Raw genomic sequence first — 25,945 nt, forward strand, 5'->3', positions numbered from 1 at the left:
ATTTTCTTACGAAAGCCACTTCATTTTTATTTTCTACTTTTGAAAGAAAATATGACAAATATGACAAATAACTAACAAATCTTTTACCAAGATTCAAATAATAGTCCTATAGATTGTTTAAACATGAAGTGTTTACTCCGTAAGGTACCCAGTCAGCAAATCACTTAAAGCAGGTGTCTGTCTTTGTGTTCTTAAGTAATCCATTTCAAATACAAACATTAATCTGTTAAATTTAAACACATACATAGGCAGTTGGTTGAATCAAGGCCTGAAAGGGTAGTGATATTATAGTCAGTGTAATTCAGTGTTGTTCTACTTCGTTTTAGGAGAGTTTGGTGAAGTGTGCAGTGGGCGTCTAAAGCTTCCCGGCAAGAGAGATGTTGCAGTGGCCATAAAAACTCTGAAAGTTGGCTACACTGAAAAGCAAAGGAGAGATTTCCTGTGTGAAGCAAGCATCATGGGACAGTTTGACCACCCCAACGTTGTTCACTTAGAAGGGGTTGTTACCAGAGGTAAGCAGGGGCTTGATCCGTCAGTCAAATAATAACCTAATGGCAGAAATTACTTTAGTTTATCCACGGTCAAAGATTCAAATTATAAACAGGCTGCACACTCTTAATGGATTTTCTCCTGATGCGTAACTAACTAAAACAATACTTACTTTATGCTACAATCTGAGGAAAAAATTAAGATGCATGCATGATTAAAAGAAGAAGTACTTTAAAATATATTATTTTTTCTAGTTTCATTTAGCCTCAAAGACCATGCAGGGAGATAAGGTTTCTTATGTCCTTTCATATTATCTGAAGTGTCATTATTCCAGAGTCCTGTTCACACAGCAGTAGTCAGGAGAACACACTGACATTTTGATTTGTATGGTTTAATTTTCTGAATCATGAGCATGTTCCATGCAGACATTTAAGAACTTATTAGAGCTCAGTAACAGTGCTGGAGGCTTCAGAAATGCTCATGTCTCAACAATTCAGCCCTTCAAAGGAATAACATATGTTTTATCAAAAAAAGGCACTCCATTTACGTTATAGTTTCTCAAGTGAAATGCACCTTCTTTTCTTTTAGGGAAGCCAGTCATGATTGTAATAGAATACATGGAGAATGGGGCCCTTGATGCATTTCTTAGGGTGAGTACCAAAACAAATATATATAAAAACATATTCTTTTAAAAGTGATTTTATATGCTTGTGTGTGTGTACATATATTTATAAATAAATAAAATATATAACTTAAAATTTGTTTATATATATATGTGCATGTATATACACACACACATGCTATTAACATAATAAAAGTGCTTTTCAGGCTGAGATGGAACTTGACAAATACTATCAAATCTCTAAATTATTTCAGCAAAATTAGATCAGAACTCATAAGACCTGACAGGATCACACTAAAGCAGTCTAAGGATTTAAGTAATTTAATGTAGTATAGAAATGATGGGTTTTCACTAGTGATACCTGAAGCCCTACCTTCTGCCTTTTTGGAGTAGTATTTTTTTTTTCCAGCATGGTGAAAATCACTACCCAAGAATCCCTAAATGATTTTTCAGAGAAAAACAGAGGAATGTTGCAGAGAAGAACAGAGGAAAAAGAAACACAAGTTCACAACAATTTAGCATTTGTTGAGTGCGTGTTCTGAACTGCTCAGCAATCTCTTTACTGTGCGTGCAAGAATGAAAATGTAAAATGACTTGTAAAGCCTGCATAGAGAGCAGAAAGATTATATTTGATAAAGACAAGATATGAATAAAATTATCAGTAGTTAGGATTCCAAAAGGAGGTAGTCCTCATTTTCTAGATGCATATGATTATTTTAAGAGGTGAAGAGGGGTACATAGATAAACTCTCTTAGACTTACCGTGAATTAACCAGAATTTTATAGCGGTTAGCAAGTTCTCTTCCAGTACATTAGCTACTGATACATTTCTTAACTGGATGTACTGTTTTATGTCTGAAACAAATAAAACCGTGTTTGAAGTGAGTTTCACTGCCCCAGGATGAATTGCCACATAGGTAGTAAATAACTAGAAAGCTAAAGTTGTGAAACTAATTTTTATTTCTCTTCTCAGCTATACTAACAAGAATTGCTTCTCCTTTCTTCCCTCCAGAAACATGATGGACAATTTACAGTCATTCAGCTGGTGGGAATGTTGAGAGGAATTGCTGCTGGAATGAGATATTTGGCCGATATGGGATATGTACACAGGGATCTTGCAGCACGCAATATTCTTGTCAACAGCAACCTTGTATGTAAAGTGTCAGACTTTGGCCTTTCCAGAGTTATAGAAGATGATCCGGAGGCCGTCTACACTACTACCGTAAGAGAAATTGATATTTTAGAATGGTTTTGAGATGTCACTATTAAGAAGAAGCATATCTTCTGGAGAACACAGATAAAAGAAACACATTAATTACTTGAGAAATGCTAAGCAGTTAAAAGGAAAAGAGTCTCTGCAGAAAACTGGCTCAATACAGTTTGATATTTTTGTAAGAGCATAATTTTTTATCTGGTAAAGTTCTAAAAAGTTTGCACAGCATAGCATCCTCATTATTTGCACAGTATCCTCATTATTCTTTTCTTTGTGATCTTCTATTTGAACAAATACGGAAGTCTTATCCATAAAAATGTGAATCATCTCACCTAATAGGAGTCAATTAAAATATTTGTAGGGTATTACTATTTTTCAAACTAAATTTTATCTCACCAAAAAGTTGACTAGCTGGAGGCTAGGCTATGACAGATCTCAACTGCTGTATTTTCCCTTGATTTGGGTGGGACCCTTTTTTAAAATAACCATTCATTGGGCACACTGTGCTCTCTATTCTTTTGCTGAGCCAGCTCTGCTTTCCCACCCTTCGGGCCCTGCTGTACCTATTTTCTCATGCCGAGGGAAGGAGGGACCCTGGAATCTGTCCTGACAGGCGCAGGGATCCAGGAAACTGCACTGGCGTTCACGGCTGTCACTCCTGTGAGGGGGCTCCAAGTGGGGTCCTAGTTTTAAGATGTCAAAGTGAGATTATGGAGGAGCTGTATGACGACTCAATGGGATTTATATGCAAAGGATGAGATTCCCCTCACCTAATTTCAGCCAGGCAAGAGTCAAGTGTCTACTCTAAATTAGACATCTAAGCAGTCCTCAAAATCTATGGAGAGTGAAGCATATCCAGAGAGAAATGCATCCAACTTATCTTAGGCAGGTGTCTAAGTTTCTACAGTCCAAGTGTTTAAGAGCCTAAACTTCCTTAGAATCCTTTGAAATTCTACAATTAGTCAACTATAGTAAATGATACAAGTGCTGGTTTCTATGTTGATGGAAATAATTATAAATATACTCTAAGGAAAATGCCATGGAAATTTTGTGGGGAAAAAAGAATACTTTTTTTTTTTTTTTAAACAGGGTGGAAAAATTCCGGTGAGATGGACAGCTCCAGAAGCCATCCAGTATCGCAAATTTACATCAGCCAGTGACGTATGGAGTTATGGAATAGTTATGTGGGAAGTAATGTCTTACGGAGAACGGCCTTACTGGGACATGTCAAATCAAGATGTAGGTTATACTTTGTCTGTTTGTGTATTAAAAAAACCCTAAGAACTACACATCTGTAAATGCATACACTTATGTTTCACTATACATGTACAAAATATTGTTTTAAGAATAAGATTTATCAAAATACTATATGGTTCTCACAAAGTAAAAAATTACAGAGATTTCACTTTTCACCTAAATCTCTAAATCATTATTCTGCCATGTGGATGTTGCAGGTTTCTGTCATGAGCATAAAGTAAAACTGGATCTTCAAAAATAGTAATATGTGCTTTTTATTTTATTATACTTAAACATACAAGGAATTAAGTTTTTTCAATTAAAAAAATATATATTTCTGAGGTTCCTGACCTCAGAGCAATGATTAGTCAGTTGAAAAAAGTTGTTGAAAGTCTGAGTGGCAGTTAATGACCTACCTTGGCTTTTTCAAGTTAATTATGCTGATTTAACAATATCCTTGTTTGCATAAAATATGACCTAGAGCAACAGGTCATCAGTGATGGAACAGATGGGTGTTAATCTTGATTTCCGACAAGAGTATCTTTTAATATAGAATGTGTATAGGAAAAAGCTATGCAGGTGAGAAAGATGTCAGAAAGATTCTCGTTTAAAGTTCCTCGGGTTGGGGGCCTGAGGTTTTTGTTTGTTTGTTTGTTTTTTGATTGAATGATCGACATCAAAGTTAAAAAAAAAAGATAAAAGTGTAAATGATGAGTCAGTTTGGCACAGTGCAAAGTTGTTTATATTTGACAGGTCTCAGTGTCAAAGATTTCATGGACTGTCAAAATATGGGCAAACAAGTCCTTGGGGCAGAGAAAGAGAAATATTTACATTCCCTGGACACCCAGTAGAGTTTCATTTCTTTTGACACCTTCCTTCTGTACTAGATTCAAACATAAAAGAAGTCTGACAGGAATATAAGAGGCCTCAAAGGCAAACCTTACCTATCTTTCAAGGAACAATAAGGAAAAAAATTTTTAAATGGGGGGAAATTCCAGTATCTTCATGATTCTTGTTAGATTTTGAAAAGCATTTCCTCTCTATTGAAAATAGCAAGTAAAGCACATGAATTAACTTTTTTCATAAAATAACTAATTGCAACTTCTTGCTGTTTCATCTATTTTTAGCATTTTACATTATAGTCTTAAATATTGCATTGATGAAAGATGTATCAATTGCTTGGTAAAATAATTTAAAATATTCTTATATGCTGTGATATGCAAGTGTGTCCTGAAATATACCTTCCAAAATGTACACATGTCCTGAAACCAACCCCACGGACCAATATATTAGGCAGAAATTTGCAGTCAGCTTATGATTAGTTATTTATTCTCCTCTGCAATGATCAATAGGAGTAATTAACTGGAAGCAGAAATGCTAAATGTGTCTCTTCTAATTTTTCATACACACTGAGGCAGTTTATATATCTTAAGTGCATCATTTTGCTAAATGTGGATGTGGGTATAGATGGACTATAGATGGTATATCATGTACTAGATCGGCTCTTCCAAAAAATATGTCTCTCTGTTTGCAGTTTAGAATGACATTTCTTTAATCCCTCCCCCTCTTCTTTTATATGGCTGTTCTTCCTTTATATTTTTATAGATAAAGGATACAAAATTACATTGTAACACAATCATCTCTCTTTAAGCAAAAGGCCTCCTTTTAACAGTTGCATTGGTTGGGGCGTGCCAAAAGAGCACTCATCCCGCAAGCTCTCCCACAGAGGTGGGCTGAAACAAAACCACCCTAACTTCTCTGAGCACTGAGCATCCAGTTGCTTAATCCTTGCTGATAACAGGAACATTCAAACCGCTGCACTTAACCCTATGGCTCTTTTAAAGTTCTTGTATTTGCTAATTCGAGCTCTCATTTGATTACTGACCCTAGTGCTGAGGTGGATTAGTTTTCGGAAAAGGGTAAGAGCTTAGGCTCATATGATTTTTCTTTGCTGGACTCCTGGATTTATTTTTATTGTTATTATTATTAGCAGTAATTATTATTATTACATACCCAGAAGCAATGTGATACAGCAAACAAAACATTACATTGCCCACTTACCCTTTTTTATTACTTCTTTGTTCTTTGTTGGCAACCAATACATACAGTGAGCAGACCTGGCCCTCTTCTAACCTCCTTTACATCCTCAGATAGCTTAATTATGGGAGAAGCATGCATGACTCTCAAGTAAACAGTGTTTCCTTTTTGTCTTTTTGTGGCAAAAACAGAATTTGAAGAATTTTGGCAATTTGGCAATTTGAAGAATTGTGGCATATGTAAAATAAATCAATTCTATTAGTAAGAACTCCAGCTGTGTTCTATCTGTAGTTTTGTTTATTAAAAAATATTTTCATGCATCCCTCTGAAAAAATTTTTCACACGTTATCTCTGAACACTGAATTTTTAACTTTTCTCCCCCTTCCTTAGCATAGTAGACACTGGTAGTATCCATCAATGCCCAAGTTTTGTAGGAACTTGAAAAAAAAAAGAAACTTCACTTATTAATGTTTAGTATTTTTTCTTTTTTTCCAGTGTTTTGGATATTGCCAGCCATTCACGCTGTAGCTAATTCCTTTTACATTTCCCAATTTCATCCTTCGTATTTGTTTTGCTCAGAATATACATCACAGAAGCTGATTCTATAGTATCCCCAGGGCCCTTAAAAATAATACCATTACCTTAATTCCTACCCTTCTTCAGGTTTCTCTCCAGAACATAGGGAACACAGAAAAGTCCTGTTCATGATCCTCTCATTTCTGTTTTCACTGTCTCTTACACTCTTAACTATAGCCTTGTCTAGACAGTTTATCAGTTCTAAGTCCCTGGAGTAATTTGGTGATGTGTTGCTGTTGGTGGTGTCTGAAATACTTTTTCATTCTTCATTGGCTGTCTTTGAGATACTGACCTGTTAAGCAACTGCTTCACTTGTAATCGGTCATATGTAGTATGCAATGATGGGTTTAATACTGTCTTTTTTTTTAGATTAACTTCCAGCAGAAGTTTCTGGATCTATTTTCCAAAGCACATCAATTTTTCTATACAAACTGTAGCATATTCTTCACTTTTATCCACTGCTACTTTTAAGTGTGATTTTTGTTTTTTTTTTCCCTCTTAATACTACTTGAAAAGATCTTGCATTTTACTTTTGACGTTTTCTCTCACACATAGGTTTGTTCTTCCAAATTCCCTGTTCTTCTGTAGCCACCATCTCTCCCCACTCCATCTGACAGACAACTTTACTGTCTCTAAAAGGTCACCACACTCATTGTTCAAGGTGTTGATACTAGTGCAGGAACTGAGTATTTTTCCATCATTTTTGTGTTGTAAAGTACTGTAATTCTAAATGTACAGATAGAAAACTGAGTTCCAGAAAGATGAGGCAACTTTCTGAGGTCAGACTGATATTCTGTGACACAAACCTGGAATAAGTTCCCTGCCCCTGGGCTATGCTTCCTTGCTTCCTCTTTTCACAAAACTTTATTTCTGCGGGAGGTTTTGATACAATCATGGATTTCTTCAGCCAGCTTTTCGAAGGTCATTTTGTATTCTTCGCAGTTCTCTTCACTTTGCAGTTCACTGCTTTTGCACTTTTGTCACACAACCTATGGAATATTTTATATCTGAAGTTGTTATTTTCACTAAACCCTGGATATTCACCAACTTTATTTATCATACCAAATATATTTCCTAGGGCTAAGCCCAAAACAGCTTCTGATCTTGCTTTCTGTACAAACAGAGAGAAAACAATTCTATGCACCTTCAGGAACAAGCACCCTTCCTTAGCAATTCTAACACTGTTATGTCAGTCAATGTCAGTATACTTGAAATCCCTCATGAACAGTGTTTTAGCCCTTTTTCACCAGCTTTTCTTATCTGCGTTGGTTCATGATGTGCTTTCTTATCCTGCCCTCAAGGTTTACAGCAGTTTCCTGTGATTTTACTTTAGCCATTTCTATTTTTCACTTAAATCCAAATGGATATGGCTAAGGAAGTCCACGAGTGAGTGTAATTTTTGGTTCAGACGCTTATGCTCTCTTTCGATCATATCATCACCTGGCAGCATCTCTTATTAAATCTAACCTTCTGTTTAGATGATATATTAAAACACCATTCAACCAGGCCTTCCTCACGCACATGACAAGTTTGCGCTATGTTATCGCTAATGTAACATGGCTAGACATAGAATACAACTTTTTTCCTAACAATTTCTGTCCCCTAAATATTTTTCTGAGACACTTTTATATCTTCAGGCTTTTTGGATTTTATATGTGCATGCATAGATCCCTATCCATTTACAAATCAGTTGCTTCTACCACACACTCTCTCATAAAAGCCTTGGGGTGAGAAATAACACTTTCTGAAATAACTCCGTTTATCAATCTATCTGTTGCACCCTTGGTGAATTTAATTGTTGCTCCCTGATGTTCATTTGACTAGGTAATATAGCTATGTTATTGACATAGAGCACAATATGTTTAATAAGCCCAAAGATAAAATCAGGGGTGCTATTAGAAAACATGAGGGCTAGTGTCAAAACAACAGACTCATATTTTTGCAACACTTTGATGGCAAATTCCAGTGTATTATGTTTCTTGAGCTGCTTAGAAATATGCATTCCTTAAATATTGCTCCCTTGATGAAAAATGATTAATTATGTTGGCTACTAGGTTATAAAAGCAATCGAAGAAGGCTATCGTTTGCCAGCACCCATGGATTGCCCAGCGGGACTACACCAGCTGATGCTAGATTGTTGGCAGAAGGAACGTGGTGAAAGGCCAAAGTTTGAGCAGATAGTTGGTATTCTGGACAAAATGATTAGGAACCCAAACAGCTTGAAAACCCCACTGGGAACCTGTAGCAGGTAAGAAAAACTTTAGTAAGTGTTTATATGACAGTGAGTGTGGCTTGGTTCTGGATGTTTTGGTTGGTTGCTGATTCCAGTTCACACTTTTCCATGTGTCTCTCAGTTCTTCCTTCCTCCTATTTCTTGTTCTTCCCTTCCCTCATTTGCCCTTTCTTTGTATCATGCTAAACAAAACCAAAAAGGACTTTGTTAAAAACAACCAAAATAAAGGAAGCAAATATCATGGACCTAGCACGCTTCTCGGTAAACCACTGCCTGCTCATCACTCTGTACTCTCACCACCAGCAGTCTTTGTTTTCTTGCTTCTTAAAATTGTAAAGACTTGATGGCATGGATCATCATTTATTTTAGTTTTGTATGATGCATTCCTTGCCCTAGGAATTGCAGAGTAGAAACAGTAGTTAATATTACTCATGCCTGGCCAAGGTACTTTAACACTGCTACACTGTAAACTCTAGATTTTTACCTTTAGTATTCTGGCTTTAATTTCTTCCAGTGATTGCATCTCGTTGTATTTCATGGTGTAGCATTTAATGGTTTCTTCATATAATTTAGGTGAATTATTTAATCATGGTAATCTTTTGATCCACTAGCTAGATCACTGCACTAGGGAATCAAGTGGTTTGTGTTCTGCTCCCAGTTCTGCTCCTGACTGATTTGCTGTGTGACCTTAAAAAACTTACTTTGTGTCTCTGCTCTTCCCTTGTCCTTGTTTTGTCTAATCCAGTTGAATAACAGAAATGACTGCAATTATATTTTCTAAAATGCTTAAAAGAATAGTATCTTTATTTTATTCAACAACTTCAGCTGCAGCTGCTGTCATGATAGGTAATAAGACTGATTTTCTGTTGGTAACAATAGTCTAGTAGGCTGATATTGCTCACTGTGACCTTTCATCTTTTACATGAATAAGCTTAGGAAATACATATTGTGAGCTACAGAATAGTCAGAGCTATTCACAGAATACATTAAACTGTGTATAAAGGCCTATTACTTTCTTCTCCTGAAGTATTTTAATACCCCAAACTTATTTGACTCTGACCTTGCTAAATACTCCCTGATGTTTTGCTCTCTTTGGAAACAACTTACTTTCCTTTTTCCTTCTCCATAGACCAATTAGCCCTCTTCTGGACCAGAACACTCCAGATTTTACCACTTTCTGCTCCGTAGGCGAATGGTTACAAGCTATTAAGATGGAAAGATATAAGGATAATTTCACAGCAGCAGGCTACAACTCTCTTGAATCAGTTGCCAGGATGACTATTGAGTAAGTTAGTACTGGGCATGTTTAACTTGCATATAGGGAACTTCTAGATAAAAAAATACACAATGTTCAACACTAAAACTTTACCCTGAGTACAAGGATGGTACTTAGGGTTAAACCAGCTGGTTTAGCAGCTGACAATGTTATATTCAGCATCCCATAAAAGGACAAATACTCTGCCGCCTACGTGTGGTGTTACTTTTTTCCTTGCTTTTGGTCAATGGAAATAATATGAAGGGGCTAGAATTTGAGAGAGAATGTGGCCCATTTAAAAGTATAGGAAAATACCTACTTTGCCTCCACTACCCAGTTGATGCCTTTTCCAGACACATACTAGGAAGATGTGGAATTTTCTTCTAATTGGTTGGGGCTATGTCATGCAAGAAATGACGGGATAAAAGTCTATAGGGGCAAAGCAATTACATCAGGATAAAAGTCTACAGGGGCAAAGCAATTTCCTAAAAGCAAGCATGGCCTGTATTGGTACTGCCAACTTAAACGGGTCTTCTTGGCACTGTGTTCTTATCCTGATAGCTACCAAACACTTGTAATTCCTCCTACAGAGCAGTATTTTTCTAAACAAATCTGAAACAATACACTCAAGTTTGCAACCCCACTCTTATCCGCATGATATCACTGGGGCTCTCTGTCTATAGCAGAGAACCATCACCATACCCCACAACTTCTAGTAGTTTGGTAGCACTAGTAGCGATGGAATTGAGACAGCTGGCCTTCTTTCAGTTGCATGATGGGTATGGGTCAATATGCAAAGAGTTTCTCTAGGCATCTCTTTAGGAAGCAGACTACGATCCCCAAAATCTTGTATTTATACATAATTTTATCCTGAAAGCCTTCCAAGTATTTTACAAGAGAGATTTTTTTTTGCTTTGAGTATCCTCAAAAACTACAGGAAAAGATTATCTTAGTGCAAAACATACCTCATTCTCAAATGTGGAGACACATGCAGTGTAATGACATGGCATATGCCTTGTATTTACACTCCTCACTGAGAAGTTCAACAGGGCTGATATGAACTTCACAGTGCTGAGCTGAGGTTTCAGTATCAATGTTAGAAACCTGTAGCCCAGACCACTATGTAGCTTTAAGTCACAGTTGAATACCGTACAAAAGCAATCTAAGTTGAAAAATTAACAATGTACGCATTTATCTTCCCCAGGGATGTGATGAGTTTAGGGATCACGTTGGTTGGTCATCAAAAGAAAATCATGAGCAGCATTCAGACTATGAGAGCACAAATGCTACATTTACACGGCACTGGCATCCAAGTGTGATAGACATTTCTCCCTTATGAGGGAGGTGACAGACTGAGAGAACAGCACTGGCCTTCAGTATATATGAAGTGCTGCTAGAAGACACTTGATTTCCTGGGTCCTTCCTGCAGTGAATAGAAGAGCTACAAGAAGCACCTACAGACTTGAACTCCTAAGTGCCACCAGAATTTATGAAAAGGGAATTAGGATCCACCAGTGGTGGCAAGGAAAACAGCAGTGACAATAAACAAAGTACTACCTGAATAAACATACAAACACCTTGAGCTCTCTAACCTCCTTTTTATCTAATAGACTTTTTAAATGTACATAAAAATTTAAAAAAGAATATATTTGTCAGATAAAATCATGATATTATTGTTAAATTCAACAAAATATTTTCCTTAAATCTGTGATTTCTGAACCTTTTTTTAATCATTTGTGTTTATTCTTCATAAAGACTTTCTTTTAGTATGATGTTTATATCCTTGGACCTTTTTAGTGCTAATTCTATGACACATTACTACACTGGGTACCTCTGAAGGATTATTTGAGTTCCTAGAAATTTAAAAAGCATGACCAAGCAATGTATATCTGTCCGAACATTGGTATCCTTTTGTACCATTTTCTTTTGTTAAATCAGTACCATATTGACATGGCTAGCTAATTGGCAGGGAGTCAGGAAAATGCAAGTTGCCAAGAGCTCTGATATTTTATAAAGAATTTTTTAAGGTTACACATATACTATCTTTTAAAAGAAAATAAAAGACAAAAAAAAAATAAAAAAAAGGAAAAGCAATAATGACCCCTATGTAGTTCTAGGCACTTTTAGCAAATTGTTTGCGAGATGATTTTAATGGACTAGAGTTAAAGTGAGACATATTCTAAGAAACTGTAAACCTGCTGAGGCACTGCATTGAATGGACAAGTGATTGTAGAAGTGTCTCAGAACATGGGTGCAGTTCTCCAGTGTTACCGAACCATTTAATCTGAGCACATCACATTGTTTTCAATACTCTGCATTAGCAAATCTGAGAGAAATAGCTGGCATATATTTTATATGAGTTTAAGTTGAATGCAGTCCAGCTGTGAGACTAAGGATGTAGATTTTATAATAGAACTGTAGAGCATGAGACGAGGGGCAGTTCAAAATTTTCATGTTTTTTACTAGCTTTTGCTGCTCTGAACAAACATGCGTGTGCATGTTCACACAGACACACACACAGTCATCAGGAACACAGATGCAAACGTGCTCAATGAAGTACTTTTTTACACCATTTTTATTTATATATGTATTTTGTTTGACTAAAATATTTAATTACCATAAGCAATAACAAAGTGTGTCTTTACAGATATTGCAGGAATGTATATGAACCACAGAGAAATGCTTTAAAAAATTCTGAAAATTGTGAACTACCCCAGCAACCAAATGCTGTACTTCCAAAGAGAATTGGGCTGCTTCTATTGATTTTGATAGAGAAAGATCCCAGGGATCAGTCATAAATTGGTCTTGTTTGATAATGTGGGCATCCACACAAAAAAAACAAAAACAAAAGAAAACCCTGTAAATGTTCCTTTGTAAAACTTGTAAATTTTATTTATACTGTCTTGTTTTGTACACACATTTATGTGTGGTGAGCTCTGAATACATTGAAAATGCACTATATTTTTCTATTTTACTTGCAGAGCGTCACAAACGAACATGTATATTCAGTGCTACATAATGTGTTTTCCCACATTTAGGACCAAAGATAGTTATCAAAAACTTAAAGGCATCATTTTTCCCCTTCTTATTTCTCCCCTTTTTAGATCATTGTACAGTGTTATATTTGACATTTTTATTTATTTGTTTCATTAGAAAAATCAGTTTGGTTATACTAATTTTTGTCCCCCTGCCTTTGTTGAAGAAAATCTGTAAAAAGCTTTTAATTAGCATAATCCCGTTACATAGACACTTCCATTTGTAATCTTTGTAATAGACTGTAAATATATTTTTGGAACTATAATGCAATGTGCATAAGGGTTATTTTTCAGTGTCCATATATGATTGTTTATACAATTCGCAGCACTTTACAGTCATGCTGAGAAGCCTAATTTATTGCCTGGATTTGGGCAGAGTAAGAGAAAAGGTGAATATTCTTATTTCATATTAGATTGTCATTCTGTAGAAATGGAGTTATTTTCATGTATGCAGCTCAAGATGATTTTTTTAACTATTAAAATTAATTTTTTAAAAATGTTGTAGAAGCAAAATGCAGAGCGTACTGCATGCCCAATTTTGAAATTAGTGCACACAAGCACTCAGCCAAGGCACTGAAAGTAGCCATTGGACCACCATTAACTACTAAGCATCCATTTTGTGTTATATGCTTTTTGTGTTATAACATATGCTAAGTGCCTCGCTACCGGGGTCACCATGACCAACATCTGCGCAGGGTGCTTGTCAGTTTTGCTGTTTCTTTAGGCACCTAACTATGAATTTAGGCATCTAAGTTCAGACACCAGCTTTCTTACAAATCTTGGCTATTATTTCAAAGGGCTTGGTGATTAAAGGTGCAATGCAGCAATGCTGGTATTGCTGAGAACCCGCAAACCCTAAATACATGAGGCCATGCTTCACCTTTAGGATTTATTCAATATTCTGAAGCACAGAGACCTCAAAGCATGTGTGGTGTCTTATCTTCAAGCTCACACATGTACAAGTGAGGGTCCTAATGTTATTTCTTCCTTATTTTTCCTTATTTGATTTAAGCCATCTTCTTTGAATAGTAAATGTATTTTATCATTCATCTATATACCTTGACTGCCTTAATGTTGCCACAGATATGTACACATTTGAAAGTGGTAGAGTAGACCGGGAAAGCACAATCAATATCAATATTCCTGTCATATCTATCTATTCAGAACATTACTGCAATTTAGAGCACATGCATGTAAAAGGATCTGTAATTGGTGAAGCAGCAACATATTGATGTCAGTTGCAGTTCCCCAAGTTCCAGGAAAAGGTAGATGAGCATAAGAAAAATAAAAGTTACAGAGAAAGTTGGTGTTCATGGGAGGAGCAGAAGAAAAAGTGGAGGTGAAGGCAGAATTGTAGGCTGAGTGGTGAAACAAGTGGGCTCAGTTCTGACTTAATTCTGTTGAACTTGGGAACTGTGCAGAATTTCAGGCTATGAATGAGGTTGATCTTTCTTGAGTTTGTCCATCCGCAAGCATCTAAAAGAGAGATGTCTAAGACAAGCGGGATGAATCACCCTCTGGGAGTGCTTATCTTCATTGCCTGCAGAGGGATCCTGGATGATTAGCTTAAATTAGGCATCTAATTTTTAGATAGTTAAAGTTAGGTGAGATGATTACTACCCTATATGTCCTTGGCTGCTACATAGTTTCCCCTTCAAGCTAAGCGTCATAGAAAGGCAGTTCTTCCACTAGTATATGCCAGAATGTATTTGAACTGGGCTTTATCACAGAGAGATTTTTTTTTTCTTCAGAGATTTGTAACAGATCATCTAAATGCTCTTTGTATATGGGTATTAATTCTTGATAAATTTTGTGGTTGTTCCAAGAAAGACCTGCCTAGTAAATTACAGTTATTTAATATTTTAAATAATCTGAAATATTTGTTGACATACTGCTTCAATCCAGAGGTTATGTGGTCAGATATGATAGTTGCTGTTTGCAAAACCATGTTTATCTAAAGCCTTGTCACGTAAAAATCTCCAGGAGGCAAAGATGCTTAAATATATCTAAAATTGAATGTTGCCCTTAACTTCTCCATCACTAAGCTGTGTCTGTATTATTCTCCATTTAAAAATGAGGTTTTGATATTTATTTAGAGTCATCTGGCATCCACTGAGGGAGTTTGAATTATTTTAAATTAAATTTGCTTTTCTACGCTAATAGTAATACACGGTAAATAGTTTCCACTGTTTTGAATGTTACAAGAACTATTGCTTTTATGTGGCGGATGAAGGGGTTTGGTTTGGTTTTGTTGTTGGCTTTTTTTTTTTTACCTTTATTGGTTAGTAGTGGAAATAAAAAAAATAATAATTTTTCCTTAACTTTCTAAATAATTCGTACACAGTAATTTTGAGAATGATTTAATTCTGCAACTTTCAGTTACTAACTGAAAAAAGATGACTTTGTCACTCCAGCCATAACTGTAAGTGATGCAGAGACACACTGCCACAATGGCAGGTTTGGCTGACATTCTTTTACCAAGTAATCACATGAGGCAGCCCACTGGCTGCATGTGAGGAGTGAAGGCCAGCTGAGCCAAAAAAGGGTTATTTCACCTTTTAAAAATATATGTGACATTTTACAGCTAATGCTTAATTCCTTAAAACCTGGTATGCAGTTAGAAACTGATATGCTCATGACTTGTTCAGGACTTTTTTCTTTGATTTTGAACAAATGTCATTTGGGGTGCTATGGAAGAGAACAGAAGAGTTCCCAGACAGAATGCCAAGCCCAGTTAAAGAAAAGTACAATATAAATTCTTGCCTAACAGTAATTCTGGAAGCAGGTGGTTCAAGGATTTTCAGGCAGTTGAAGCTATGGTTTGCTGAGGAACTAGAGCAATAGAATTTATGTGTGTTTAGGACCTGTTAGGATCATACTTCTAAGGAATTAGCTGATACGTAGAAATAGGAGAATTTTTTTCCCCACTTACTTGGAGTGCACTTGCAGATAGATGATAGCTTTTGGATTCAAAAAACTACTCAAATGGCTTATCTTCAAACTAATTTCTAGTAAAACAGAAACTCTGGGCAGCAGATGATATTTTCTCCACTATTCCCTTAACAGCTGTCAAACCTAGCCAACACTTACTTTTAAACAAGGATCTTTATTATTTGCATAGTGCAGCCTTTCATTTACTTAGGAATAGGCAGTCGTCTATAATTATATTTCCTGTAGAAGCAAGGTTGGGGGAGGAGCGGGTGGACACAAAAGGTTTGGGGGGGGGTTGGCACACAAAAACAAAGAAAGAAAAACCTAAGCCAACAAATGAGTTGTGAAAACCAAAGCATGACTGAGTTCACCTTTTTAGTAACACATTCCATATAGTACTTTGAAAAATATATGCTTACTGAAGCATATAACAGATTAAACCATAGGCATAAAATCTGCAATATTCTTATAACTGAGTAGAGACAGAATGCAAGCTACATTTGCAGGGAGGTTCCCCCCCCTCCCCCCCCCCCCCCCCGTCCCGTCTGGATTTGGTTCTGCAAGATTTTAAAGTTAGGACAATAAACACACACTTTTAGTGTAGAGCCTGTTGGGACAGTCTGAGGGACAAACTAATGAGTCTGTAACACTTATGAAACTGTGAGTGCACCTTTAGGATGGGTAAAGATTGTGCAGTTTGAAAGTGAAAAGAATCCTCTGGAGTTTGGATGCTGTAGTGACCGTGTAGATTATGTGCAGTGAGACTATGAAAGGTTTGCAAAGGAAACTTTTGCACCTGATGAAAAGCCAGAAAATGACAGGGACTGGAAAAAGAGGGATGTGAAGACACCTAGAATGTGCAAGACTAAGTTGTAGGGCTGCACAAGGCATTCCAAAGGCTGGCAGTGAAGTTAAGGAACATCAAGATTTTTTTAAGTAAAGAGGTATTGTTAATAAAATATACCTAATAATCTAATGTGGAGTGGTTTCAGTGCTCCGATTTTTCCTCAGGCCAGATTGGAATTTGTCAAAGAGACAAAATTGAGACAGATGGGAAAGCAACTGGTAATTCACAGCTCATTCAAGCAGACTTGAAAGAGACATGAAAGGAAAATTTTACATTAAAAGTCTGAAAATAAAACAAGAACTGTGATGGTATTTACTCTCAGAGGGTTCTAGAATAGTTTTCTTTAAAACTAGGGTAACAATACCAGATTTCAGCACTGATACCATACTTATTGGGTGAAATTAATGTGTAATTAGAATGACCAAGAAATAATCACAAGTCAAAAAATAGTTGATGTCTTGATAGACTGTGAAAAAGATGAGATACAACCATATGAAATTCATGTAGCCAGCCAAATGAATCTTGGACAAAACAAGACGTTATTCCTAGTGCCAGAAGAGCTAAATCAGGAACAGAAAAATCTGTTCATCTGTGGGCCAAAGCTGCTGTATTTAACTGAACCAAATAACCAATTGTGGAACAGTGTTGCTAGTAATAATTAATGCTAATAATGAAAAACTAAAACTTAGAGTTCATCAAATGAATCATAATATGGTTAATACTGGAAAGCACATACAATGGTTAATCCATAGTTACACCCAAAGACTGATCTATGCTAGTGATGTTAAGAGTTCCAAAACTCTGAGCTATTTCAGGTCAGTTATAAACTGGATAAAGTATAGTCCCAAGTGCATAACTAAAGCCTTCCACTCTTCTGCCAAAAAAGGGAAGGAATCAAAAGGTTGCTCAAGCTTAATGACATTTTCTGGTTATTTCCTTAGAATTACCATGAAATACATGAGTATATCTCATACATTAAGAAACTAACTTCCTATTCCAGAGATGCAGTCTCACTGAGAGGGCAAATCGAGAGACTACTGTAGTCAAAGGCTGTTTATCCTTTTGTTTTACTGAGGCATTCACATTTCGCTTGGAAGAGGCCAAATTGAGGAAGAAACGAAAGATTGTAGATACACTGATTCTTCACATTTCATGTCTGTAGAGATGTTACTCAGGCAACTTCTTGACTATTATTCAATCTGTTTTACCATGCTAACTTTCACTGGTTTACTGAAGGACTACATGCCCATTCTTAAGACAGTTGCTGGAAAACATACTTCAATTTCCTTTTCTCAGGGACCAACTAGCCTATGCCAAGAATGCAAGACTTTTTTCTTTTTTTTCCTGATTTTGCGAATAAGAAAGTGCAACAATCTCAGATTAGTTCTCTCCAGGGTGTTCTTTTAGGTTATAGTTGTAATTTAAATGTGTTCTCCCACCAAGGTTGCACATAGTAAATTGCATGAGAAATCTAATTTACTTGGAATGATCTTAGCAAAATCATTCAGGTACCTCTTGAAGGCCACCCAGAAATGACAATTTTTAAATGGTGGTTAGGGTTTTGTCCAGAAAGTGAAAGAGATGGGTTTATCATCTTCATCATCCTCAGAGGTTTGTGTCTGCAGCTTTCACACCTCCAGAAAACACTCTACCAAACTATTGTGCATTCTGGGTAGAAGATATCTTCAGTAACTGTCATTGAAAATAGACCATGAATGCAAAATGTATGAGTCCATATGGTAAAGAAATGAGAAATTAATTTTGTAGCAGGTTAGACCAAGACTTCTCCACATTTATGCATTTATTTTTGGTGGTGGCAATAATGGTGTTTCCCTTTGGGATGACTGGAAGACTAAGTTGGAGTCCAGAAGATAAAAGGGGAGAATGGGATTGATTGGGATGAGGGGGCTCGCTGGGCTGGAAAGAAGAGGCTGAGAAGAGAGAGGACCTGAGGGAGCAGCAGGTGGTTTGGGGCAATCTTTGTATTTCTCCTTTTCAGGACATTTGAGGTGAAAGACCCTCACCTTCAGCCCACTTCATCCCAGGTCTCACAAATCTTCCTGGCTCTTCTATTCAACTAGCTCCTTAAGTCCTCCCTTACATTATGCCACACAAAATATAACTGTTGTCTTCTTCCCTAGTAGCTAGTGTTTGCACTTCCATGGGCTGCTGGAAAGGAAGTGAAAAAAGGGCCAAAAAATCCAGACCACATGCCTACAGGAAGCAATTGGCCAGCCTGATGAAGATTTTGTTTTAGTATTTCTGGTCTTCACTACAATGGACAAGTGGTCCTTGGATTGCTCTTGTGGAGAGAAAGGCTGCACCTTACTAAATAACTTCCTTACGCACTCCAACTAATCCACTCCCAAGAGAAGGAAAGGAAAGGAAAGGAAAGGAAAGGAAAGGAAAGGAAAGGGAAAAAAAGAAAAGAAAAAAGAAAAAAGAAAGAAGAAAGAAGAAAGAAAAGAAAGGAAAAGAAAAGAAAGAAAAAAAAGAAAAGAAAAAAGAAAGAAGAAAAAAGAAAATAAAAGAAAAAAAAGAAAAAAGAAGAAAAGAAAAAAGAAAAGAAAAAAGAAAAAAGAAAAGAAAAGAAAAAAGAGAAAAGAGAAGAAAAGAAAAAGAGAGCTGAGTTTTCAGGCACTTCTTTGTAGTGCTCTTTTCAAGAGAAATATTTGTCTCAATGCCTAAAACTAGCTAAACCTGTGCAAAAGACAAATCCTATTTGGTTCTTCTTAACTGATGGCAAAAGTATCGCAGATACCCTGTTTGCCGCCTGTTGCAAAATTCAGACTTAAACTGCTTCTTTCCCCATCAAACTTCTTGCCTAACACGGAGGTGTTAATTCCAGCCCCCAAGACAGTACCTGACTTTCTGTGGTAGTTACTTGAGCATCACAACACCAAAGTCCCTTTCCAGGTCTCCATATTTGTTTCTTTGTGCAGGGATGCCTCTAGCTTTTGAGGGATATTTCCCTCACCATAAGGAGGAAACAAATTTTGTGGTATCCTCTGCTTGCATTTCTCCCCAGTAGACATGAGTCATTATTTCCTAGCAGCACCCATGCTCTACTGGAGGATAAGTAGAAGAGGACAATGAGGAAGAAACAATTAGTACTACAGTGACAATAAATCCCATTAGGCAATTCATTGGGATTTCTGTGAGTGTGCAAGTGCTCTGTACCCTGCCCCGTCTTTCTCTTGGTGTTTAGTGCTGCTTGCTGAGTATTGCTGCTAAGCTCCTTCCAGCTCACTTTTCTATGAAATAGCTGAACCAGCCAGGCTTACAAATGAATTGACCAGCAGCACTGATGATATGAACTAATGGAGTATGTTTAAAAGAATAACCAAAGCTACTCACGGGTAGAAAAATCCAAGTGTAGTGGGAGCTGAATAACATAAAACAAAACACCTGGTGATGGGGCTTTTCCAAGGCAGGGGAGGAAAGAGTTATCTTCTATGATTTTATACTCCCCATATTGCATGGGTAAAAGTCTTTTCTCATCCTTTTACTATAAATCTATGGCTTACAGATTTTATGAGATGAATATAGCTGAATTAAAGAAAATCATATGGAAACTAATGCATTTCCTGTGTTATCTGTTTCTGAATTATTTGCTGAAAAAAAAAAAACCTTTAGCTTATACTAAAATTACATTTTTAGCTTGAAGATATTCCCTAGAAATACTGCCTGCTTTCAGTATAGGGAAATATCTTAATAATTATGTAAAACTAGTAAAAAGTCTTTATAAAATAAGTCTTCAAAGTAGTTAAGTAAGTTACTTTTACAAGTGAGTACTTGTAAAATAGGAAATAGGATTGTGTGAAGCTGAATTTATCTTTTTTTTTTTTTTTACATCAGATGTTGTCAAGTTAATTAAATTAAAAATCCTAGAACAACGGATATTATATGTTTCATACCCATTTTACAAGTAGTTACAAGATATTTAAGGTTGAATTTCCAGATCCAAATTCACAATGCTTCTCTTTAGATAATAGGAAAACAGATACCACATATCTTAGCATACAGTTATGCATTAGCATGTCTGTCATTGAGCCATCTCAGCATACTTTTGCTAAACAGAACTTTATATTTGGTAGCGCCTAGACCCTTAGTTCTATTTTGCTGTTTCTGTTGTTTTCATATTTAAGGCATTTTGGTGATGGAAGTCCTTTCTGAAGAATTTAGTTAAGGTCAGTGAGCACTAGTGAGCAGACGAATACTGTGTGAAAGAGCAGAAGCCATTTCCTGAAACTATGGAGACATCTCACGGGGTGGTGTCCAGCTGGTACTGAACTCCCTCTCTCTCCTCACCTAGTATAAATGCCAGAACAAAATATCAGAAAGTCTGTCTCCCCTCATAATTTTTGACAGCTGAATCATGGCTACACACAGTTCAAGATACACAGCTAATGTAAATGCAACACCTATCCACCATCCTTTTGCCTCCAAGTCTGCTTCCAGGAAGGCTCACATTTTTTGATTTGATGAATGACCTACTCCTTTTCTGGGGATACAGATGGAAAATTGACACATTTCTTTGGTGAGGAAGGGGTGGTAAGAGTTCATCTGACCCATCAGTTTTGGGTTACGGGAAGGTAGTACAAGAAGGCCAACGTGCCACTTTTAACCTCTGTGTGGGAAAGGGAGAGACCCTGCAGTAATGCATGTATTACCAAATCCTTTGAGTAGGAGCCACTGCCTGGGAAAGGTTTATTAGACCGGGCAGTATGCCCCCATGGGATTTTATGTCCAAAACTTCTTCCTGCACTCTACACCAATACAGCCTTTTACTTTCCTGAAACACTATTCCCTTGCCAAAAATTGCCTCTTCTGACTCTAAAATTGATATTTAAGTCACTTGTCTGGGAACGAGGAGCCTTATGTTCTAAGCAAAATGGAGTATTTTCATGGAAGAGGTTGAGTATCCTGTCACGTTCCAGAAGAGCAGATACTTTGGTCTAGAGGAACCTCACTGAGTTTGGACTTCCCATATCATTTCATATCATATCATTAGATAAAATGTGTATGATCTCTTTGATCTTTTCTTATGTGTGTTTCCTGTTGAAAGGACGGATTTAAGTATCTACTTTCAGAGAAGGCTTGAGGCTGTGAATCCCTGAAAACATTTCCCTAAGGACACATCCATATTTTTGCTGGGATGCAAGATAGCATACCCAGGACCCTATGCTTCCTAATCATGTTTAGTACTTATTCTCACTGGGTTTCCTTTCTGTGAAAGTTAGGGTGTGCGTGATAACTTGTGTGTGTGTTGGTTTTGCCCCACAATTGACTACAGATATAGCTTTGGCATGCATCAGAGTCTGGATAAGTGAGTACTAAATCCAGCTACAGAGCTGCCCTAGCCAAGAACTGAAGAACTGTCCTCACTTCAGCACTGCTTGTCAGCCACTGGCTCTGACTGGCCTTCAGTTTCTAGAGTTTCTGATTTAGGTTTCTAATTCTTCCAAAAAAGATAGGGTACCACATTCAGGACTGTGAATGACATTGGACAGCAAAGCAGCTAGAAACGAAACATTATGATAGTGAATATGCCTAGGTCATACATATGCGAGGAAATTATCAAATGGATTTACCATGCGTCACTCAGGGATTCCAATATCCCAGCTGTTGATGTTTCATACTTGTTAGCTTGCACCTGGTCTCTGCTCTGGAGAAACCAGTCCTCGTCAATAAGAACCAGGTGCAGCCTAGATTAGAGCCATGCCAGCGTCCAGGGTCTGACAGACACATACTATCTCATGAATGTCTCTTGAGCTGTAGACCTTCCTGGTGCTGATGAAAAAGTACAGGCATAGCTAATATAAATGTAACCTGAGGTTTTAAATACCTTTGTGAGTAGGTATGTATGTAAGTGTTATTTGTGACTATCTTTTGCCTTGGAATAAATTCGCATGTCAATCATTTTTACTAATTCAAAGACTTACTTGCCTTCAAAATAGTAAAAAAATAAATAAATAAACTCAACCATCAGACTCAAAATATTTCTTCCTTTTGAAAGGATTTCTTCTCAGAGTTCTTTTTGCTACATTCTTTTCTCATGCATTCTTTGCATTACTAGGGTTTCAAAAGACAGGTGCAAAAAAAAAAGAAGTGTGATTTAACTTAGTTAATACCTTCCCTTCATGTAGAATTAGTCCATAAGACGCTACATAGAGATAGAAAAAAACATTCTGTTCCTTCATCAGATTGCTTCCTCTAATTGTTTTTGCTAAACCTCAGACATTATGGCTATTAATATTGTCAGGTCCTCTTTTTGGCTTATCATAAAATATCTGCTCCCATTTTGTCCAATTTGGTGATGGAGATGTATGGCATATTACAATATATTAATAATACTCTTTTCTTGAATGAGAATCTTCCCTTTGATTCACGCTGTTAAGTAATCTAATCTGTGTGCCAGAATGGCAGCCTGTACTTTGGAATCAACTGTAAGAAGATTAGTTGGTGTGGCAGGGGGACATTTCTTTGCTGGTTTATTTTTCCTTGGTATTAGTGTTACATTGGCCTGTCTCAAAGTCTGTAATAAATTGCTTTTCTCTCAGGAATTTTCAAATAATTTAGTTAAGTGATTACTAACCATATGTATAATATTTTTTGTTAAATCCTGGCCTAAATCCATTAGTCCTAAAGCTATATTTTTTTAAAGATTTCATATGGCTAGCCTGTCACTAAATATATAGTAAAATCTACAGCTTTTCTTTTCCTTTCCTTTTCTCTTTTTTCAGCTTTTGGGTTTTTTTGGCAACGTAAGTAACATAAACATAGTCTTGGGGTGCCCCAATGTCTTGTAATAACTGAGACAAGTCAGTTAAACTGTTTTATAAGATTCTTCAGCAATACTGAGAGCTTCTGATAATATCAGTTAGGCTAAAGGAGATTCTACCTTACTAATTACTGTGCTAGAATCTAGCTACAATGTGTATGTTTTTTCTAATTAAGTAGCATTTAAGTTGAACTAACACACCCATTCCACCATTTTCCACTTCTCTGTTTTAAAGAGTTATTTACATCTTCTTCCAATCCTTAATTTAATACCCAAACACCCATCTGAAAAACTGCTGCACCTCATTTCTTCATTTCCTTTATTCCAAAAACTGAAATTGTCAGGTATAACCCTGTAGTTCATTAAGATCCAGTGTGAAACACAACTACATTTCCTTCATGTTAGAGATGTTTGCTTGGGGATCTTTGGTTTTATTGTTGTTTGCCTAGTGAGCCAATTAGAATTTTTATCAAGTAGTAGTGTATACATGGCAATGACGATGATAGTGTAATTTGCCTCTATTACTTCCTGATATCAGGATTCTGCTGCACTGCCAATTTCATATCTGTTGTTATTATTTGTTTGACAGAACCAAAAACAAGCCAAGTGCTTTGCAAAAAACAGAACAAGAAAAATCCCTTTCCAGAAGAGATGGCAGCCTGAATAGAATTGACATAATGGCAGGAGACAAAGGAAGCAGAAAGGGGAAGCAGAACAAGAGTTATAACCATAAGATCATGAGATTGGTTTGGAGGCACAATGATCGCTATGAGGCATTTTTTTAAAGCACATAAGAACTGTAGTTGGGATTAGAGGATGGAAATGTAGAAAAGAAGCATGGAAAGGAATGGAGAAGAAGGGAGGAACAAACTGGCAACAGGAGGAAGAGTAAACACAGGTGTATGGGAGAGGCCAGAACACACAGCTGACAAACTGAGGACTGTGACTAATGCCAAGAATGAAAGACCACATCGGAAAAGCAAGATGATTTCAGGAGGATGGCAAAGCAGGACGTGGCAATGCTGCTAGGGAGAGAAGAACCAGCAAAGCTGCCCTCGAAGCCTGCCCTGGAAGCTCCTCACTCTAACCTAACCCTGCTTCCCCCTCTTCTTTCTAGCTCCCCTCTTATACACAAAATAGGTATATAGAAGAGCAAAGGAGAAGGAGAAGCAGCTAAATCAAACATTTTCAAAAGGCTTGCTGGGGAAGAAGTTTAAACTGGGATAATATAAACTTACTCCTACTGTTGCTGCTACTGATAGCAACTGGTCAGAGAGCATCCTGCTAACCTTTCTCGTGCAGACAAATCAATGGGAGTCTTTGCCACTACTTACATATAGGCCTTGCTGAGAAATAGAATTTCAATACTCCAAATAATTCAGGACTTTTTAATTTTCCTTTCATTCTAAATCAGAATGAAGCAGAAATCATTTACAGTGAAATGGAAACATGGAAGCAAAATACTGGGGCGGTTTCTTTTAGAGCTGAAAATAATCATTTCTATATTACAAAAGAAGATAGGGGCTTTTTTGATCACTGAAAAGTACATTTTATAACTTTCCATCAAAAATTATGATAAAATTGGGAATCATTTAATTGTTCTGAACTGACATTTTCTAGAAAATTGTCTTTTTTCTAGAAGGAAAATGGAAAAATGGATTTTTTTTCACTAGAAAATTGACATCTTCAGACTGTCAGACACTTTAAACTATCTTGAATTCTAAGGTAAGAATTCTTCAGGAGTAAGAAAGCTACAAAGTGGCCAGTCTCATCTCTTCCTCACTTCCTTCTCCTCTGCCTCTGTGATCAGACATCTCTGCTGATTGGGCTGCAAAGAGCAAAAACTAGTTTCAATGTCTGCCTGAGAAAAGGCATACTGCCAAATTCTTTAAGAATTATTAACTAGATATGCTTACAGGAAGTCACTTTTTTGCAACAGACTATGTCTCCATTTAAATCCTCATCACAGCTGCTTCCATTTTTCCTGGGAAAATTTATGAGAAAGTATTCTGGAAACCCTCAGATCTTTCTGTCTCCAGTGAAACTGTTTTTAGACATAATTATAGTGTGGAAAATATATTGGTATGACAGTTGAGAGTCTACTTCTGGTGATAGAGTATTTTATTACTTTGGCATATATAGATACTTTATGCGTGGTATTTCTGAGTGCAAAGTGTTGATGCTTAGGGTACTGTAGGTACTCACTGGTTCTGTTTTTTCTTATAAGTTCTAGAGGGCAGCACTGGATAAATTGCTCTCCTTCAGCATAACACAGCTTTGCATGAATCATTCATCTTGAATGTACACCAGAGCGATATCAAGTTGGTTGTTGTGACACCTTATGAATGTGATGCCCATTTTTAGTCTCTTCTAGAGGCAGAATGATTTAAGCATTGTCTAGTGGAGACAAGGTTCTCATTTAAGACTGTCTTGGCAAATCTGGATAGGATTCAAATAATTTATCTAGGCGAGGAGGAGACAATTGAAAGTCATAGCTGAAATAGTACTGATGATCCTTAACTGGTTGGGTTTGTCCATCTTTGAAGTTTTTGGTAAATGGTGGCTTATTAGATTCTCAGATAGCAGAAGCTGCCAAATACACTTTTTATTGTCTGCAGTTCGAACTTGGCTTAAGCTAGTTAAGTTCTATCATTTCAGGGTACCATTTTAGCAATGAGGTTTACAGGA

General features: G+C 36.8%; 1 protein-coding gene across 4 annotated transcripts in view; it reads left to right on the top strand.

Moving 5' to 3' along the window:
- EPHA7 (EPH receptor A7) overlaps positions 1–25,945 on the top strand; it is a 162,650-nt gene that overhangs the window by 133,449 nt on the left and 3,256 nt on the right. For 2 of the 4 annotated variants that reach the window (XM_013948853.2, XM_013948854.2), the window contains exons 11-17: positions 327–512; positions 1,078–1,139; positions 2,123–2,332; positions 3,413–3,562; positions 8,227–8,420; positions 9,535–9,690; positions 10,865–12,961. In XM_013948853.2, coding sequence (XP_013804307.1) covers positions 327–512; positions 1,078–1,139; positions 2,123–2,332; positions 3,413–3,562; positions 8,227–8,420; positions 9,535–9,690; positions 10,865–10,979 — 1,073 coding nt within the window. In that variant the 3' untranslated portion in view covers positions 10,980–12,961. Of the gene's footprint in view, positions 1–326; positions 513–1,077; positions 1,140–2,122; positions 2,333–3,412; positions 3,563–8,226; positions 8,421–9,534; positions 9,691–10,864; positions 12,962–25,945 lie in introns of those variants that run through there. The other 2 variants (XM_013948856.2, XM_013948857.2) reach the window with 2 other exon arrangements.

This window comes from Apteryx mantelli, chromosome 3, assembly GCF_036417845.1.
Source record: "Apteryx mantelli isolate bAptMan1 chromosome 3, bAptMan1.hap1, whole genome shotgun sequence".
NCBI classification, from domain to species: Eukaryota; Metazoa; Chordata; class Aves; order Apterygiformes; family Apterygidae; genus Apteryx; species Apteryx mantelli.